The sequence below is a fragment of the Ursus arctos genome, unplaced genomic scaffold, assembly GCF_023065955.2.
Source record: "Ursus arctos isolate Adak ecotype North America unplaced genomic scaffold, UrsArc2.0 scaffold_14, whole genome shotgun sequence".
NCBI lineage: Eukaryota > Metazoa > Chordata > Mammalia > Carnivora > Ursidae > Ursus > Ursus arctos.
Window position 1 is genome coordinate 43,376,655 of NW_026622808.1, and position 21,295 is coordinate 43,397,949.

General features: G+C 41.0%; 1 protein-coding gene across 7 annotated transcripts in view; it reads left to right on the forward strand.

The window, feature by feature from the left end:
• Positions 1 to 21,295, forward strand: part of PTPRG (protein tyrosine phosphatase receptor type G) — a 681,996-nt gene that overhangs the window by 381,718 nt on the left and 278,983 nt on the right. For all 7 annotated transcript variants that reach the window (XM_026501151.4, XM_026501155.4, XM_026501152.4 and 4 more), the window contains exon 3: positions 12,059 to 12,238. In XM_026501151.4, the coding sequence (XP_026356936.2) occupies positions 12,059 to 12,238 (180 nt within the window). The remainder of the gene's footprint in view (positions 1 to 12,058; positions 12,239 to 21,295) is intronic.

Below are 21,295 nucleotides of genomic sequence, written 5' to 3' on the forward strand. Positions count from 1 at the left end.
TGGCACATGTTTTAGGTTTTGTTGTCCCTTTCACAGCTATTCCACTCTGGTTTCATAGCACAAAAGTAGCTATAGTTAATATATAATGAATGACTATGGCTATCTTCCAATAAAACTTTATTTACAAAAATAACCCACGGGCCAGATTTGGCCTGCATGCTATACTTTGCAAACCCTTGTAGTATATAGGTTAGTCCCATAGATCTGGAATTGACTCTTTGGTCTGTCACTTAACTATGTGAGGGTAAGTTTCCTAGCGCCTGGGCCTCAATTTCTTTATCTTTGAAATGGGGGAAACTAGCACATAACTTGACACAAGTTGTTGAAAGGATCAAAGAAGATAAAATAAAACTTGTCATTGTAATGCCTGGCATACATTTTTAACTTTACAATATTACATTAAAAAGTTATTTCACTTGATCGCTGAGGTTTTGGTGAATGCCTCAACCTAATCCTACACCTTTTAAGCAGATATTTATTTATTATCTTCTGTGTACCTTATGAACAAAACAGACAAGTGTCTGACATCATGGAGCTTATTTTCTCATGGACTATGTACAAGGAAGAGCAGTGAACAAGGTCAGGGAAATGGAATGTGGATGGGAGTGCTAATTCAGATGGCTAGGTTAGCGAGGACTCCTCTGAGGAGGGGAAGTGGAGTTATTGATGTTCTTTTTGTCACTGTCACGTCTGCTGAATCCCTCCGATTTTCCTTCTCCATCCCCTTCATTGGAAGTTACTTACACTATAAATTTATTGAACTAGAGAAAAGTACAAGTTACAGCAAACTGTTCACAGTGTGACAGAGACTCAGGATCTGTCATGTTGTTTGGCTTTACCTCATAAATGTGTCGCTTTATGTCTAGACATCCCCCCAGATAGCATTTAATAGTTAATACATTTAGAGCATACATTCCTCCTTTTATAGTTGCCACAGGAAGTGTGTTAATCATCCTGTCTGCCCCCTCCAAAGCGCCTCCCAATCCCGCACACCCCCTCCACACCAGGCCCTTCAGCTGTTGAGTGAGTGCCTCATAAAACTGTTTTTAATTTCTTGTTCTTTTCCTCTCAGCCTTTATGTTGGTGGGTTGTCACATAGTCTCTTAGCCCTCCCAAACTCTGGGAAGGTTTCCCTCTTCCTACTGGTGATTGGGATTTCTCCTGAGCATGTGGAGTGTGACGCTGGCATTAGAGAGTCATGGTGAGAAAAAGGCCCTCCAGCCCAAGACAGGAAACCCCAGCCTTGTCTGAGCCAGACCTCAGCTGTCAGTTTTGTCTCCTTGGTGGGATGTGGCTGCGACCTGTAGGAATAAAGCATGGTCACCCCGGTCGTCTTCCCTACCTGATGACTTGTACTGTGGCTTGTGTCTGAGGCAGAAGCCTTTGGTGAGAGGCAGCTGTTCCAATGAAGGCTTTCAGAGATTCTTACCCCTGACCCCTCCGTTACCAAGAGTAAGAATTTACAGCAAGGGACTTCAGAGTTTGTTCACTTTCCTTTCGTCTAAATGAGATCTTTTAGACCCTCACTGAAGTTTATCCCTCTCCTACAGGGAAAGAGGATAGCTAGAGACACAGGGAGGCCGGGGAGTCAGGAGATGCTATCCTTATATGGAGTCCCTCCAGCATGTATTTCTGATTTTTATCTTTATAATTAGACATTTTTGCCTCAGTGATGAATGTAGCAAATGCATTGAATAATTTAATTGTTGGTCTTTGTGAACAAATATTCTGACTATATCCTGTATTTTTTAGTCAAAAATAGCAGAAAGCCTACTCGAGCTGATGTAATATAAAAACGTATAAAAGCGAAAAGTCTAGGAGTGAAATTAAAATTTCAAGAATGGTTTGATCAGGCTTGCTTCCTACCTCCTTCCCTTCCCTTCCCTTCCCTTCCCTTCCCTTCCCTTCCCTTCCCTCCCCTCCCCTCCCCTCCCCTCCCCTCCCCTCCCCTCCCCTTCCCCAACCTTCTCCTTCTCTTCCCTCTCCCTCCCTCCCTTCCTCTTTTTCCTCCTGTTTGTACTTGCCAGCTTTGGCCTCTGGTTGATTCCTTTGGTTGAAGTTCTGTCCGCTCCCTTCCTCGTGTTCATTCACATTCTGGGAGGAGGGTAGGTTTTCCTCAGGGTCTGAGCAAAAGTCTGGAGCCTTGTTTTGAGTCATACCAACCTAAAATGTTCCCTCTGATCAGGGAAATCCCATGTGCTAATTGGCTTAGTCTTGGGTTAACACCCTTTCCCAAGCCAATTACTTGTTAAGGAGGATGAAATTAAACTGATGGCCAAATACCAATTAGGCATTATTTCCAGAGCCAGAAACAGGGTCAGGCTTTCCGTAATTTGGGGTTTGAATGTAGCTTCCAGAAGAAAGTATGCAAAATCGTGTTTATTGAACAGATACAAGTACTGTGGGACATGCTGTATGTGTAATAACTATTTAATACTCATCACATCCCTGTGGTCCACTTGCAGGAATGTATACAGTAAGGGTGAATTTTGGCTAGGCTATTAACAAATACTTTCTGTGCCTCCTTCATTCTTCCAGGTGTTACAGGAAGTGTTCTTGTGAATGTAGAACTCTTATGAAGTTTTAGCAATAATCCGATACAATCTTGTAATTTGTGTGTAAGGAAATTGAGTAATTTAAGACTCGACCGCTGCCACATTCAAGTCCACCTTCCAGAGTTGAGACTGGAATGAAAAGAGCAATTTTGTGGCAGGGCTGTCACCACCTGCTTCTCTGGTGCTCTTGACAAGCATTGCTAACTGATCCGTCCTATACTGATAAGTAATCATACAGTCATTTGGAGCTAACACGCGAGTTAAAACTTATTGGCCATCTTTGATTTAGAACTCAAATGGCTAGTCTTATTACCCAGCACTCCTTCCACTACGCCACATGGCCATTTTCATCCTTGGATATTTATATTAAGTTCTGTGGGAGGCGATCAGAATTCTCAAAGAACAGGTATTTGTCACGTGAAGAGTGTTGATTTCTTGAAGATGGAGTTGATCTGAGGGTTGGAAGCTTCACCTCTGGAGCAGACTTACCTGGAGCTGATAAACACTTGAGGTGTTTGCATTGACAGTAAGAACTGTGATGTTGTTGTTGTTGTTAATAGCTCAGATGCTTTTTGTAACCAATTCCTTGTTGTATCTACGAGAAGCAGAAATGAAGCTGGCCCAACTTTAAACAGTATTTGTTAGATTTTGAGTGAATAAACGATCTCAGTTATTAGTAGGAATTTTGACTGCATGTTTGGATGAGGGTAGATTCCACGTGAAAGATACAATTTTTTATATCCCAGGTATGTCTAAGCATGCATCGTTACAGACTTCGTCTTTGAAGGACCAGAATGCTCTAGTCTGTGAATTGCACGCCTGCGTCACGCCTGCTTTATTGCTGTCCTCCCACATACTCATGCAGACATCACTAATCAATCACCCAATCCCTTTGAGCCTCTACTCAGCTTGAGTTCTGTGGCTCAGAACTCCCAGGTAGTCATTACTGGAATCCTTACTCTAGGTAATACCCTCATTTTTTTTTTTTTTAAGATTTTATTTATCTATTAGGGAGAGTGAGAGAGAGAGAGTGGGAGAAGGAGAAGCAGACTCCCAGCTGAGCAGGGAGCCCAATGACAGCTCAATCTCAGGACCCTGGAATCATGACCTGAGCCTAAGGCAGATGCTTAACTGACTGAGCCCCCCAGGTGTCCCACAATACTCTCATTTTTAAGGACAATATAATAGGCTCCAGAGAGATCTTCAGCATCAGGATTAGAATCAGGGACCTTCAGGGGCGCCTGGGTGGCTCAGTCGTTAAGTGTCTGCCTTTGGCTCAAGTAATGATCCCAGGGTCCTGGGATCAAGACCCGCATCAGGCTCCCTGCTCAGCTGGGAGTCTGCTTCTCCCTCTCCCCCTGCTGTGTTCCCTCTCTCACTGTGTCTGTCATATAAATAAAAATCTTGAAGGAAGGAAGGAAGGAAGGAAGGAAGGAAGGAAGGAAGGAAGGAAGGAAGGAGAAAGAAAAGAAAGAAGAAAGAAAGAAAGAATCAGGGACCTTCAATTGAGAGATTTGTGCTGTTTTCCACTTTTAACATCTAGTCCTAACTAAGATAGAGATCTTGCGAAATAAAATGAATAATAGTTGATATTAAAAAAAGTATAAAGTAGTTCCCATGTCTCATGTTATTGTCTGATACTATTTCTGGTGTTGTGGTTAGTTACTGATATTACCTTAAAAGCGCACCATTGATGTGAAATGGAGGAATGAAGTTTTTATACCTAAAATTGAAAAACAAAAAATTCGCCCAACTATTTTATTATCTGGAAGGAAAATTTATTTTTTCTTAAGTGGTTTAAAAATTAGAATACTCCTGTGAATAACATCTAACAACTTCATAATTATACATACATAAAAAATGGAAACACTGGAGATCAGCAGTATGAATGCTTTTTAGCACTTTTTCCTTGTTTCATATATACGGCAATAAACGCACAGAAGGTAATTAAGTTCCTGGTAGTGGAGAATGCAAAAGAATCTCAAGCTAAATCCCATAAAGCTTTTTCATTAAAAAATGGAATAGTTTTAAGATGTGTTTTAGATTTGGGAGAAAAAGCATTAATTATAATATTAGGTTAAAAAAATGAATACTAATATTTTTGGACTGTTGCTGTTGGTTAAAAGTAGACAACAAGATGCAGGGTAATAAGCGTGGATTCAGGTAATACTTTTAATATAAGTTCCTTGAGGGAGGCATTAATAAACATATTTGACTAGAAACAGCACATAACATGTGTATTAGTTTTGTTTTTAATTAGATTTAGACAGAATTCATTATTTTTAATGGCTTTTCATTAGTGAACAGAAACCGTTATTCGGATGTATTATGGTAAAATAAATTCAAGGTGTATGCTTATTTTCTGCAAAGAATCTCTTAGGTATTTAAAGAAATCATAGTTTGGAACACAAATCCTAGATAGATATTTGAAATTCCTCACTTTTAGGTAAAAGTATGATTTGTATGCTCGAAAAATAGCATTTTTATCTCTTCTTGAAGTCAGGTATTAATAATGAACTATAATTAAATGAGAATGGTTTAGGGCGCCTGGGGCTCAGTTGGTTAAGCATCTGCCTTCCGCTTGGGTCCTGATCCCAGGGTCCTGGGACTAGGGCTCCTTGCTCAGCAGGGAGTCTGCTTCTCCCTCTCCATCTGCCCCTCCCCCCTGCTGGTGCTCACTTGCGCGCTCTCTCTCTTTTTCTCAAATAAATAAGTAAAATCTTAAAAAAATAAAATAAATGAGATGGTTTACTTAAATTGTTGAAAAGTCTTATTGCTAAACATTTGTATCTGTTCATATTGGACTTTTCAAATAATATTGCTGGAAGTAGGGGTCAAAATTAGATGTTTCTCTGAGATTTTTATTTGTATTTTCTTTGAACACAATAACTTAGTTTTGGTCCAAAATTTATGTATATTGACCAAATTCTTTGGGTTAAATCTGCCTTAAAGAGACCCTGGATTTAAAGTGGGATCTCAGATGTGAGCCCAGATTTACAGTATTTGCTATTGTTTTCACTTGGGGAATTCTGTCTGCCTTAAACAGGCCAGTTGGAATTAAACTCCAGTTGTGTGATTTATTCACCTTACTGTAGAAATACGTCTTCCTGATGCTAGTCTACTGAATTGTAGCATCTCAAAATGAGAAAAATACAGTGACTTGTTAATGGTACACCAGGGAGGTAGAAGTGGGTTCTTTTAATGCACAAATGAGCCGTAAATTAAGCTAATAATGTTCTTCCTTAACTACAGTTTTTAAAGGTGAATTTCTCCAACTTTATAATGTTTTTATATAATGGTAAATAATGAAATATCACCCACAAGCTTGCTGTGTTTTCTTCAAGCCAGTCTCTCTCTTCCTTTGGTTTTGCTCAGTAGAAATTCGTGCAAAGAGCTTAGGACAACAATCCCAGCATTATCTATAAACCAGTGCGCATCACCTTTTTCTGTTTTGCCATAGACCTGCCCCCAAATGCATAACAGTAAATCCAATAAAATCTGGATATTCACAAAACTTAGATTTTATTTGCCTTCCGAGCAGTTTCATAACTATTTCTTCATTCGGAGTAACCACAGGAAAATGACTGTACAGACAGAGAACAACCAGAAAACAAACATGGGTGTATTACCATGAACGGACTCAACTTCATTCAGAGCTCATGAGTTTTCCCACTCATTTCCATGTTTGGCTCTGCTACTCAATCTAGAATACCACCATGCTTTTTTTTGTTTTTTGGTTGTTTTTTTTTTTTTTTTTTTTGGTCACCATTCCTTAGTCTTCATTGTTTTATGACCAATTTTCAGTCTTTCCTGGTTGGTCATGACCTTGACATTTTTGAGGATCAGCCAAGTGTTTCATAGAATGTTCCTCAGTTTGGGTTTGTTTGATGTTTTCTTCATGATGAGACAGAGACGATTTATTTTTAGAAAGAACCCCACAGAGGTGATGCACCCTTCTTATTGCCACATCTGTCAAGATGTGCATGATGGTCCATGGCATCACAGGTGATGGTAACTGTCACCTCCTGGTGAAGGTGGGATTACCAGGCTTCTCCCCTGGGAAGTTGCTTTTTCCCTTTGCCTTGTCTGTTCTTTGAAAGCTAGGCACTGAGTCCAGCTGGTGATGGGATTAAGCTCCACTTCCTGGAGGATCAGCTGTGCTTTCGACTCTCATTCTCCAAAGTGAGAAGCACCAGGCCCCAGTACACTTCTCAGCATTTCAAGGAGTGACTCTCCTGAAATGTCACCTTCAAAGTCCTGCCCTCCTCTCTCTCTGTGTATCACAAAATGCTTGCATCCACCTACCTGAGCCCTTGAGTGGACTGCACATTTGTTTCCTTCATTAGGTAGTCAAGTTCTTGAGGGCCTGCTGCACGTTTTTATGACACAAAAGCAGTGGCAGTAGGAATAGCCACCATTTACTGAGTTTTCATTGTTGGGCGCATCTTTTTTTTTTTTAAGATTTTATTTATTTATTTATTTGAGAGAGAGAGAGAGAACAAAGGGAGAGTGAGAGGGAGAAACAGACTCCCCACTGAGCAGAGAGCCCAATGTGGAACTTGATCCCAAGATCCCAAGTCATGACCTTAGGTGAAGGCAGATGCGTAACTGACTGAACCACCCAGGCGCCCCATTGTTGGGCACTTCTTAAAGTACTTTCCATTGCTTATCTGATATAATCCTCAAAACTAGCCTTTGATGTGGGCACCGCTAACTTTTCCCCATTGTACAGATGAGCAAACTGAGCCTCCAGCAGCTTCAGTTGTCCGAGGGAACCCCAGGGAAACCGTGGCAGCTCCACCTGCTGGCACCCATTTCATAGCAAGTGTGCCTGTTACTAAGCAGGTGTCAAGTCCATATTTAAATGTCTACGGTTGGGGCGCCTGGGTAGCTCAGTTGTTAAGCATCTGCCTTTGGCTCAGGGTGTGATCCCAGAGTCCTGGGATCGAGCCCTGCATCGGGCTCCTCTGCTGGGAGCCTGCTTCTTCCTCCCACTCCCCCTGCTTGTGTTCCCTCTCTCGCTGCTGTCTGTCTCGCTGTCAAGTAAATAAATAAAATCTTTAAAAAAAATGTCTATAGTGATGAACTGATTAACAAGACTGTTTTTGCTCTTTAACTGACCTTCTTTCAATAGAGAACTCTGTTAAAGCATAGAAAAAATAAGAGCCTTAAAAATAATCATGCTTCACTAAGGGCATTGAAAGCCAAGTTCTGTCACATTCCTTTCTTTAAAAAACTTTAATTGCCTTTGGAGGGCTTGTTAAATTTGCACACAAATTCCATCATCCACATTCTATATCTCTAGCCTATTTTACCTTCTCCGCATTCAGACTAATTTAACCTATTAGTGATGAAATGAAGGAGGTTGACATCCTGACTTTTGAGACCAAAGGAGTCAGGAAGACTTAGTAAGAAGTCAGCAGGCAGAAGTATAAAATTAAAACCAAAATAGTACCGTAGTGTCAGTAGAAGACACAACTATGCAATTCTTTAATCTCGTCTTTTTTTTTTTTTAAGACTTTATTTATTTATTTGACAGAGAGAGACAGCCAGCAAGAGAGGGAACACAAGCAGGGAGAGTGGGAGAAAAGAAGCAGGCTCCTAGCGGAGGAGCCTGATGTGGGGCTTGATCCCAGAACACCGGGAACAATCCCTGAGCCGAAGGCAGACACTTAACGACTGCCACTGAGGCACCCCTTAATTTCGTCTTCTAATTCATGTATTTGTGCCCCAAAATATATATTAGCACACCGTAGGTAGGGCCCTGTGCTAGGCATAGGAATAATGCTGAACAAGACAGAGAAGGAACCTATTCTCAGAGAGTCCTAAACTAATGAGGAAGACAGACATTAAAGAATAAACGACAAATTACATTAGTGATAGGATGTCCCAAGGAACACAGGCGCCCATTGCCAGGATGGTACATGACCCTTGTGCATGCCTCATGGAAACCTCCCCAACAAGTGTGTATTTACGATGACATCAAACCTTTAGGCAGGAATTTTAAATGCATTCATGGAAGTCACTAAGAAGACAGTACTTTTCATTCATCACGGGTTGAGTAAGATTCGACTGCCACTGTTAGATTCTCTTGCTGCATATATGTTGGCGGTGTGTCTCCATTAAGATCTCATTCCCACAAGACTCTCAACAGGTGAATGGTAAATTACTTTTGGCAGCCCAACTGCCCCGTGGTTTCTACCCTCCCACGCCACCCTGCCCCTTTTGAGAAGGTAGCCTTGTATAGTAGGTCGCCATGTTGGTGAACGTTGAAAATGGGTCCAGCTGCCAGTTGCACATCTTCTGCTCATTCTAAGAAAGAATCAGTAAGGGGAAACAAGAGCAAAAGACTTTTCTTCTTATTTTAGACGGGTAATGTCCTACCTGAGGGCGGAAGGCTTCTTGCTGATTGGTTTTCTCCCCAAAACTAGGTTTAAGTTAACCACGGTCTTTATTTTGTGTCATGTTTTTTACTTAAAAGCATTTATTCAAACTTCTGAAAAACAAAGTATTCAATACTGTGAGGTTGTACAGCTGCAAATGATTAATGATATAATTCTCAGCGCTTTATAAAGTGTCTTAACACTGAAGAGATTTATACAGTGTGGAATGGCGGTGGTGCTTCTATGTGAGAATAGGTAATCAATACCTCCAAGCTTGGAAAAGTGTTCTATTTCCTCCACTAATGACATAGGGGTTTTTGCAAGGCAAGGGTGTCTGGAGCATGAAGCACTCCAAAGAAAAATTAATTTAAAATCTGAAGTGGAAGATCAGTTTCAATTAAAATTGCGCTTGAATGTACATTGGGTAGAAGTGTGAAAGCAAGCATGTAGTTGGCTGAAATCTTCAGATTGTTACCAGTGAATAAATGAATCCCACTGGTACGAACCCTGATTATATTTGTATAGAGTGCTAAATTATATTTCACCCATGTCTAGAAGGTTTTGAGAAATAATATGAATGGAAAGTACTTTGCAGAGGTTGCAGAGTACTTTTCTTTATTAGTAGGATAATTACGAGGTGTCTGTGTTTTTACAAATGACAGCTTGCACTCTTATTTCTTTGGAGTCATACATGCTTGGATTTATTTTACTGTGCATTTTTTCCCCATTGAGTATAATTTTATCATACCAGTGAGTTTCTAAAAGTCATTACACACACACACACACACACACACACACACACAGACACGATATTAAAACAGTAGTTACCAGGGGTGCCTTGGTGGCTCAGTCGATTAAGCACCTGCCTTTGGCTCAGGTCATAATGCCAGAGTCCTGGAATGGAGCCCAGCCCTGCGGCTCCCCCTGCTTGTCTCTGTGCGCTCGCGCTCTCGCTCTCTCTCTGTCAAATAAATAAAAAAAATCTTGGGACGCCTGGGCGGCTCAGTGGGTTAAACATCTGCCTTTGGCTCAGGTCATAATCCTGGAGTCCTGGGATTGAGTCCCACATCGGGCCCCCTGCTAAGCGGGGAGCCTGCTTCTCCCTCTGCCTCTGCCTGCCACTCCCCCTGTTCATGCACACGTTCTCTCTCTATCTGACAAATAAACAAAAATCTTTTAAAAAATAATATAAAACATTAGTTTCCATCATTTGAACATACAGGCTCATGAGACACATCAACAATCACTTTATCTGGAAGAACATTTAAAGAATGGACAGGAAAAATGGAGCCGTTCCCTATGTCCCTTTTTCGCTCCTTTTTTCCTTCACATGTAATGATGCAAGATGAAAATAAAGTTTGCCTAGAATATATGCAAATGCACACTCTGTTCCTTTATGACTCATCAGAGTCTTAGGGAATTTGACCAAGAGGTGAAGAAACATGAGTGAAAAGCCCTCGATGTTTCTTCTTTCAGTAAGGAGTCTTACAGTCAAGAAAATGGTGATGTGAACTTTTTCTAGAAAGCCTTATGACACTTGTAAATGATTTTGAAAAGTACCCTGAGGTTGCTAAATCTTTGCCAAGCAGTGAGCGTGTTCTTTCTGATAGTCTCTTTTATCTTACTGTTTGGGATGAGAATTAGGGAAAATGACCCAGGCATGGAAGAAAGCCAGGTTATTTGCCAGATAGACAGTAAGAATATGCATCATTTTTAGGGGGTCACATCAGTTGCCTTTGCAGCCTTGACGCTTCCATTTCCATGACTGAAAAGATGTTCTGTGGTTGTCTATTTTTTCATGGGACCATTGTTCACATCTGCTATGAGCTGTATAGGGTTAGGGCGTTGGGGACATTCATGGCCTGTGCGAGCATAGCCTTGGGTTGGGCACAGGTGTGTGGGCTTTGATTCAGCAGCAGGGAGACTTACAGGGTCTCTATTCCTCCATCACACAAGGCTAGGTATAGAGTGAGGTACTGCTTGTTGCTGGGTTGATCTCTTCAGGTCACTTTGGCCATTCATCTTCTTCTATCTGTTATGTGAAGAAATCTAAAGCTATAAAATCTAGGGCTCTATAGGTACATATATGTATATACACACATTATACTTTATTAGTTGGGAAACCTAAAAATTGTAAAGTTTATACTTATTTCATATCAAATTCTTAAAAAGAGATACATGTTAGTCTCTCTAGCAAAGTGTGTTTCCTTTCAACGGACCACTCCTGCTTTGTCATGTCAAGAAGGTTAAAGGGTGGGTGCAGAAAAATCTCGGAGCCTGTTATCAACTTAATAGACATGACCCTCAGATTATTTCATGTCCCAGTAGTGCAGACAGGTGGGTGCAGTCTGTTTTCTCTGCCAAGGCCTGCTTGTTACCCGGTAGGGTTCTGCACTACTGTTGCATTCTCTTTTATTCCTGCTTCATATATCCCCCAAAAGCCTGTGTTTATATGAGAACTGCATTCAGTCTAAAGGTACCTTTATACCCCCATCTCCTCTGCCAAGGAGGGATTGGAAAGGTGAGGTGTGCCTGAAGACACACATTTACAAATTCTGGCCAAACTGAAAAATCTTCCACGATTAACCAAAGGAAAACCCTGCCTCATTGCCCCATTATTTGTAATGACTCTCGTACCATGTTATGTTGCCTTTAATTTTCAATTTTTTCTTTTTCCAGCTCACAGACGCCTAGCAGCTAATAAGAAAGTCGTGTTTGGGTATAGCATTGGTGATAGCAAAACATGCTGAACAGAGGAAGGTGTTTTCTTGTGAATAAATGCCTTGCTTATTTTGGAAGACTTACTTAGAATTTTTTAAAAATGTGAACAACTCTGACAGCCCTTCTGTTCAGCTTTCTTAATCTGATTATGGATAAAGTAGCAAATGTTTGATTACAAATCAAGAAGCAGAACTATCTTAAGGAACATGTCTTTTCTTAAATCTTATCGCCCTATCAAGCAAATGGCTTGGATCCATAGTTTTCAACGGACTGACATTTTGGGAGTGGAAATGTGGGGGGAATGTACTTTCAGAGATCAGTGGTTGGCTTCCTATGTCCTGTTCATTCCATCCCTAACCCTTGAGTCATGAGGATTGAAGTATTGTTTTCTTTTAACAGGTGCCTATGGTCCTGAGCACTGGGTCACGTCTAGTGTCAGCTGTGGGGGTCGTCACCAGTCTCCCATAGACATTTTAGACCAGCATGCACGGGTCGGCGAAGAGTACCAGGAACTGCAACTTGAAGGCTTCGACAATGAGTCTTCTAACAAAACCTGGATGAAAAACACAGGGAAAACAGGTAGACAATGACTTTTTTACTAGTCAGCAAATCAATGCGAAATATTTTTGGATGTCTCTAGTATTTACCTTACGCATGATTTGCTCCTTAAGTAGTGCATGTTGCTATGAGGAACATATAGCTGAGTGAGAGTTTTGGAATCAGTCTTGGTTCGAGAAGCAGCCACTTGCTCTAGGAGCTGTGTGATTTTGGGGCAAATTACTTAACCACTCTGTGCCTCAGATTTTAGAAATACAATAACGGTGCATAATAAAATAATATCAGCCTCATAGGGTTGTAAGGATTTAGCAAATCCATATATGTAAAGCGTATATAGAATGGACTTTCAGAAATCTGCTCTACCCATTATGGTGGCCACTAGCCCCATGGGGCTATTAAAATTTAACCATTAAGTCAGTAAGTAAGATTAACGTTAACTCCCTCAGTTGTAATCGCCACATATCTTTTTTGGTTTTTCTCCCCCCGACTTTGTTAGGTCATTTATGTGCAATGTTTGAAAGCAGAAGATACACATTCAGATCTTTGTGCGGGTTTTTTGGGGGGGAGGTCGCTTGACTTGTATTTAACATAGGTAAGTTTAATATATATAATGTGATTATTTGAGACATGTTTATATTGCCAAGTGATTACCATAATTAAGTTGGTTAACACTCCCATCACTTCACATCCTCGGTTTCCTCCTTTCTCCCTCCCTAAGGCCTCCCTCCCTCCCTATCTTTTGGTGAGAACATTTAAGACATACTTTCTTAGCAGCTTTGAAGTATGCGATAAGGTGTCGTGATTCTAGTCCCCATGATGGACATCCCCAGAACTTACTTCTCTTAAAATGGAGCTTTATATCCTTTGATCCTGTCTTCCCATTTACTGCTGCTTCAGCCCCTGGCAGCTACCATTCTACTCTGTTTCTATAAGTTCGGCCTTTTTAGATTCCACATGTAAGTGAGAACATAGAGTATTCGTCTTTGTCTGACTTACTTAACTGAGTATGATGCCTTTAAGGTCCACCAGGTCATCACGAATGGCAGGATTTCTTTCTTTTTTATGGCTGACTAATATTCCAATATATATTTTCTTTGTCTGGTCATCAGTCAACGGGCACTGAGGTTGTTCTGTATCTCGGCTATTGTGAATAATGGTGGCGTGAACATGGGGGTGCACCTGTCTCCTCAAGATAGTGATGTCATTTCCTTTGGATACATACCCAGAAGTAGAACTGCTGGATCCTATGGTAGTTGTGTTTTTCGTGTTTTGAGGAACTGCCCTATTCTCTTCTGTAGCAGCTGCATCAATTTCCATTTCCACCAACAGTGTACAAGGGTTCCCTTTTCTCCACGTCCTTACTAATACTTTTTATCTTTTGTCTTCTTGATAATAGCCATTCTCACAGGTGTGAGGTGGTATCTCATTGTGGTTTTGATTTGCGTTTCCCTGATGCTTTGTGACCTGGAGCACCTCCCATGTACCTGTTGGCTCTTCATGTGTCTTTGGAAAAATGCCTGTGGTCTTTTGCCAACTTTTAACCAGGGTTATTTAGTTGTTTTGTTTTTTGGATTTCACAGTGGGTTTTTGTTGTTTTTTGTTCCTACGTTGCATGAGTTCTTTATGTATTTTGGGCATTAAAATCTTTATCATATGTATAGTTTGCAAATATTTTTTGCCTTTCCATTTTTTAAATCGTTTGTTTTGTTGTGGAGAAAGAAGCTTTTTAGTTCAATATGGTCTCACTTGTTTGTTTTTGCTTGTGTTGCTTGTGCTTTGGGTGTCCAAAAAACCATTGCTAAGACCAATATCTAGGAGCTTTTACCCCATGTTTTCTTCTAGGAGTTTTATGGTTTCAGGTCACACATTTAAGTCTTTAATTCATTTCAAGTTAATTTTGGGGAGTGATGTAAGGTAGGAGTCCAACTTCATTCTTCTGCATGTGAATAGTTAGCTTTCCCAGCACCATTTATGGAAGAGACAGACTACCCTTCCCCATTGAGTGTTCTTGGCTCTCGTCAAATATTTGCTGATTGTATATTGTATATGTGTGGATTTATTTCTGGGCTCTAGATTCTGTTCATTGGTCTGTGTCTGTTTTTATGCCACTATCACCCTGTTTTGGTTACTATAGCTTTGTAGCATACTTTGAAATGCCTCCAGCTTCATTCTTCTTTCTCAGGACTCCTTTGACTCTTCAGGGTCTTTTGTGGTTCTGTAGAAGTTTTAGGAATGTTTTTACTGTTTTTTGTTTTTTTTTTTTGAAAAATGCCCTTAGAATTTTGATAGGGATTTCATTGAATTTGTAGATCATGGGTAGTATTGTACTAGCCGCATTTCAAATGCTTGGTAGCCACGTATGGCCAGTAGTTACCATAGGGAGGCAGAGCAGATAGAGTGCCATCTATCATTGCAGAAAGTTCTGTTGGACAGCTCTGTGCCAAATGCACAGGTGGAAGTGAAATTCTTACATCCTCGAGTTTTTGCTTTAATACTTCCTATTATGTTAGAGCACGGAGGAACACATTCTCGTCCTTGTATAGATCAGGCCGGCAACTTGATTCTTCTGCTTTTCTTTACTCCCATCACCCTCACTTTTCTTTTGAAATTTATGAATATAGAACATCATATTTTCACCTTTGCTGAAACAAAGAGCTGCCTCCCTCTTAATCACTCACTACGCAATTATCAGTTTCGGATTGTCCATAGAATTAGTGCCTTGCTGTGCTCCACTGTCTGATCTGAAAATAAACACAGGGGTGTTATGTTATATCTGTGCCTCGTGCTACCTGGGTTTTTATCGGTACTAAATATATTTTTCATATCTTATTTTTTAACTCTTACAACTCTAACCCATTAAAACAAACTTGCTCTCTTTCTCTCTTTTTTGAAATGATCCCTTTGTAACCAAGGATGTCACTACAAACCACTCTTAGTATTGCCTTTCAAGAGCCTTGGCTGGCCACAGCCCCCACACTGGGCTGAAATGACTTCACTGTCAGCCCTTTGGTTTCATTCTTATTATGGGTCACAGAGCTGCCTTTTTCTTTTTCTTTTTCCTTTTCCCTTTCTTTCTTTCTTTTTTTTTGTGTGTGTGCTTTAAAATTATTTATTTATTTATTTATTTATTTATTTATTTATTTATTTATTTATTTTAGAAAGAGCTAGAGAGCTCCCAGAGCCTGGAACAGTAGGGGGAGGGGTGCAGGGGGAGAGGGGGAGAGAAACCCAAGCAGACTCCACTTTGAGTGTGGAGCTGAATGTGGGGTTTGATCTCACAACCTCGAGATTAGACCTGAGCTGACACCAAGAGTTGGTACTCAACCAGCTGTGCCTCAGAGTTCCCTTTTCTTTTAACCTAGTGCCTGCATGGACTACTTTGGGAGGATCCATTTTCTTTCTCCAAACAAACATTTATCTGAGATTGTTCATGGCTGATTGCTTTGGATTGGCCTGGTTTGTTCATAGAATTGCTTCTCGCTCAGTCAGCACCATGATTCCTGACTTTGGGCTCTTCATCGTAGTGTTTTCGTAATCAGTTCTCCTTCTTGCCTCATCGCAGGCTACCCTCTCCTGTACCTTGAGTCGTCCATCCGGGTAGCTGCTCGGAAAAATGTGTGACTGGTGGGGTCATCTGTACACACTTTTTCACCACTTCCTCTGTTCTCCAGCGTAGATTGTACATTTATTGTTACAATTCAGAGTCTCTCCACCAGTGGTCCTGCTTTATATTTCCAATGTGAGCATCCTTTGGAGAACCATGATGGGAATATTAACTCCCCCGACGATCTGAATGTGGTGGACAGGAGCGTTGCCATACTGGGTGTAATCAGATCTCAGAGCTGAGTGCCACCTCAGTGCCACATTCCGGAAGCCTGCCAAAGGCAATTCTCTGGGCCCTCCGATGCAGTTCTCTACGTGACTTGCGACGCTTGACAGCCTTCTGCAAAGATAACACGTTTCAGTGACAGCTTTCAGCTTGGTATCTCCAATGACAGGTTTTAGATGAGTGTGGGGTTCACTCGATGCAAGTTGATTCATGACCTTGGTCTTCCAGGAGCTGATTATCAATCTCTGTCACTGTGCTGACTTCCTGGAGTGATCCGCAACTTGTTGCGTATCTGTGAGGGTGTGCACCTGGGCTTAGAGCGCAGCCGTCCGAATGTGAGCACGTCTGTCTCAGAAATTTCAGAAGAAGCACACCTTTCTGAGAAGCAGAAATAAATCCCCGTTACTTCTCAAACTATACTTACTGTAAATTCGTGACATCATCCTGGAGAGACTATATCTCAAATAATCTAAGATGATTCTCCAGGACCGTTTTCTAAAAAGTGACAACCACGTATGTGCAGTTTTAAACAAGAACTTGGAATGGTTTTTCTGTTCTCCTAAGTTTCAGTGTATGGTGGTTTAGAAACTTGGGTGCAGAAATCACTGTGTTGTTTTTCTTCTTCGTTTTCTTTCTTTCTTTTTTTTAAATAAGCACAAACCTAGAAACTTCTTTCATTCTGTAGTTCTTAAAATGCCAAAGGAATTCATGAATTTTCCGGTATTTTGGAGAAATGAAGATTCAGTTGCTTTGTCTATTATGCATGGATCCTATAAATTCAACTGAACAGCAGTATACATATAATGCAGGGTGCTGGGTCTAAATTAAGGGTGAGGATCGATACTACCCCCGGTGAATAGTATCGATAGGGAACCTGGCTACCATCAGTTTAGAAAAACACACATATCATCAGCCCTAAGTAAAGATGAGGTTGACCTACATCTAGTGGTGTTCCAGCAAAGGAATCTCGGCTGAGGAAAGAAGAGACCTCAGAGTGTGAGGAGAAAGTTGCCACCAGAGGAAAAGCGCCAAGTGCCAGAAAAGTCCAAAGATGAAATCCCTCTGCTGGTACCAGCAGCATGCAAAAACATGCCACAGGAAAGTCTCCAAAATTCAGTCCTGGTTCCAACTGAGCTCATGGGAAGAGAAAGGCCTTCCCAGGTTTGGCGACCTCAGAAGCTGAAGAGCCCAAGACCCTAGGTAAAGGCCCAGGAAGAAGCCAAGAATCAAAGAAGAGGGAGAGAAAGACAGAAATTCTTCATTGGGGAAAAAGGACCCACACCAGACTCCCAAAAATCAGAGGCCAAGTTCTTCACTACTCCTAGTAAATCTGCAAGAAAAGCTCCCTACACCCCAGAAGCCTGGCCCAGAAAACCCAAAGTTCCCCAGTTGACCTAAAATCAGAGAGTCAACCAGAAGGAAACATCCAAACTCCCTGAAGGGCTTTTTAAAAATACCCAGGTCCTGACCCCTTTTGCAGCCTTCTCCGAAAATGAGCCCCAGGCTTAAGTGCTTTTTTAGGAGCCTTGACAAGTATTACGGTGTGTGTTCATGGGTGTAAGAACCCATACTTTGAAGTAAATCCATTTTTTAAATTGCTCTTCTGTGTATTTGCTAATATAATAGAGGAAAAACACAATACTTCTCTGTGGTTGTTTTCTATTATTAAAGTGTAACATTTGCTTCTGAGTAATCTGTTGGCATTCCAGAAAAATTTTTTTTTTAAATACAAAACACGTGTATCATTGAACTGTGGTTTTGCAAGATGTTACCCTTTTGAGGAACTGGTCAAAGGGGACACGGGACCATTGTCTTATCTCTTACAATTGCCCGTAAATCTATAATCACCAGGAAAATTAAAGGGTTAATTAAAGAAAAGCCCCACATAAGCCACACGGTCTTTCTTTGTTCCAGTTCTTCATTTTATATTTATCTTGGATGCCTAGATGAAGAAAACACTCCCTTTCCCTTCTCCATTCATTTTTAACCAACACATGTTTTTTTTTCTCCAAAAATCCTTTCTTGAATTTTGTTCTTCCAGAAAATAAATTCAGTAGAGAGTATTTATTTTTTGTGATGGAAATTTACAGGTCACTTATCTGTAAAATAGACTGTCTTTTGGATATTAAAATATGAATATAGAAAGTTAATATTTAAAGCAGCCTATTACATACAGACAGTAACTTTCCCATAAAGCAGTTTTAATGTTCGTATCTGTCTTAACCCCTGAGAGTGCCATATATCCAATCCAGCATAATCAATAGAGCAAGTTAGTTGTACGTAGCCCACTTCTCGAAAGTTGTCTAAAATATCTTTACAAGACAGATAGCATCTCTCTTTTTCTTCCTGAGGAGCTGTAACTGTCTACTGTGCCACTTCTCATTTGATTTCATCTAAAGTTATTTCCCTTTCTTTCATTTTTGTAGAATGAAAAGATAATGCATTCATCAAGAACATTTCAAGATAATCTTGCTGTTCCTAGCATTAGCTTCTAGCTAAATGATCAGAATTTAAGACTGAGATGGTGCTTCTGATGTATGTTAATAAGCCATGGGCTCCTGTGAATTTTAACTATTTGGAGGGCTTTTTGGTGTTTCACGACTTCTTCTTTCCTTCCACACCAAGGACGAAGAGTAAAGGCATTTGTCATCATGCGTTCATTTACTTCCATTTTCCCACTTTGTATCTGTTCACTGTGTGGTTTTTTTTTCTTTGCCTGCATTCTTTCCTGTTTGTCTGCATATGCCGCAGTGTCTGGCATCCATGGATTCAGGAAATTGTTGTTAAATTACTAAAATAAGGTAGATTACAATGGGCAAAGTATGGAAGCAGCCCAAGTGTCCATCGATAGATGAATGGATAAAGAAGAGGTGGTAAGGTGGTAGATGTATACAGTGGAATACTATTGAGCCATAAAAAGGAATGAAATCTTACCTTTTTTTTTTTTAAAAGATTTTATTTATTTATTCGACAGAGATAGAGACAGCCAGCGAGAGAGGGAACACAAGCAGGGGGAGTGGGAGAGGAAGAAGCAGGCTCATAGCGGAGGAGCCTGATGTGGGGCTCGATCCCAGAACGCCAGGATCACGCCCTGAGCTGAAGGCAGATGCTTAACCGCTGTGCCACCCAGGCGCCCCGAAATCTTACCATTTTAACAAACACAGGTAGAGCTAGAGACTATAAGGCTAAATAAAACAAGTCAGAGAAAGACGGATACCATAGGATCTCACTCAATTTTGGAATTTAAGAAAACAAATGAAAAGAAAGAGAAATCAAGAAACAGACTCTTGAGAACAAATTGATGGTTACCAGAGGGGTGGAGGGTAGGGGATGGGTTAAATTGGTGAAGGGGATTAAGAGTACACGTACGATGAACACTGAGTAATGTATGGAATTGTCGAATCAATATATTGTACACCTGAAACTAATATGATGCTGTATGTTAACTAACTGCAATTAAAATAAAAACTTAAAAAATAAATAACATGTTTCCTATTTCAGAGGTCCAAATTCTTGCGTTCTTTCATGCTGTTACTGTTCAGTCTTCCCTGAAGCCCGGAATTCGAGTCAGAGCTATTTCACTGGGTCTGTCTTCAGCTAGATACACTACAAGCTGTTTCATGTCTGCTCAGCTCCATTTCTTTTCTCTGAATCCCACAGCCCCAGCCCCTGTGCCGTGGTGGTAGAAACTAGTTTTGGGGTAGATGGAAGCCAATTACATACCAATCACATAACCAATGATAATGGGGAAACCAGTGCTATTTTACACAGGTAGGCTTAAGTCAATTTTTAATTTGGGGGGTCATTTTTGAAGGCTTTCTTTTTTAGGGCACAGGACTCTCTGCTCGATTGACATCTGTCATATCTTGTATGATTAAAGGGTCAACTTACCCACTTTGTCTTGCTCAGTTTAGCAGTGCGTTACTTGAGACCCAGGATAATCCCATGACTTGAATGCTCTTCAATATCTGAGGCTGTTCCAACTTAACGTGTCCAGTCCCTCATTAGCAGATGACTGCAGTAACCTCCCAGCTTTTGTTCCTACCAACTAGTGTTGCTTTCTTCCCAGGCCTTCTTCACTTAGTAGCCAGAATAATTTTATTTACCAAATCTGATCATGTCTGTCTTTCTGTCTCATCCTCTTTCTTTCTTGTTCTCACTTTCAGCCATATCAAGGACTTTCCATTTCTCCTGGGGATAAAGACAGATTGATCACTGTCCCTGCCTCATTCCCCAACTTCTGTGTCACACCCTGCTGTTTAGGCACCAACCACCCTGGCTTCCTCTTACTTACTCCCACTACCACAGGATCTTTGCATGAGCTTCTTTTGTCTGGATGTGCTCCCCTCTTGTCAGCACTTCCCAAGGTTATTCCTTTAATTCTTAGTTCATGTAATATCACCAGTCCTCTTCTCCTGTCTGGGCTTGGATTCTCACCTGTTTCCACCTGTCCCACCTGCTGGGCTGCTTCTGCTGTCCATTTGGTTGCCAGGACCTGTCTTTCCCACCAACTGTACCCTCCACGAAGGCGAGAACTGTGCCTGATTTACTAACCTTTTCTTCCCCAGTAATAAGTTGGTAAATGCTTAAAGAAATAGGTGCCAGTGTTCGAGCTCATGTTTCTTGACTTCCAGACCAGAACATTTCCCTCTTACCAAGGGCCCAAAGCATTCCCTAATGGACAGCTGTATTGAGGGTGGTCTGGGGGTAAGGGTAGGGGTGCCACCATTAAGATCCAGTCATGGTGGTCTTTTCTCATTTTATAGTGTTAAAAACTGGTTGGGAGTAGAGGAAGTAAGATAGCAAGCAGCTAGTTTCCCTCCCATCCATTTTTATTTAACTTTTGGCACCTACTGCTGTTTACTCAGATTTTGGTGTGAACATTTGCTTTAGCCCAGCATCATAGAGACATGTCGAGTTTAATTTATAAACAGTGGGTGGATGTCCTGCAAACAGTGCCGTGAATGCCAGGTACTCAGTTATCCCTTCGAGCTCGGAGGAAAAATCTGATTCCTTATCCGTCGTTTGACTCCCACCCGTCCCCTCCCCCTGTGCACAGCCTGAGGTATTGTCACATTTGGGGGAGCGTCAGACACAGGGGGAATCTGTAAAAACTAGGGCTCCTCTCCCTAGGATAATAACCTTTATAAACAACACTTATGCAATTATACAATGTCATCTTTATGCTGTAATGTCATATAGCAATTACTGTTGTAAGCACTCTTCATTTGTCATTTCTGTGATGTCCT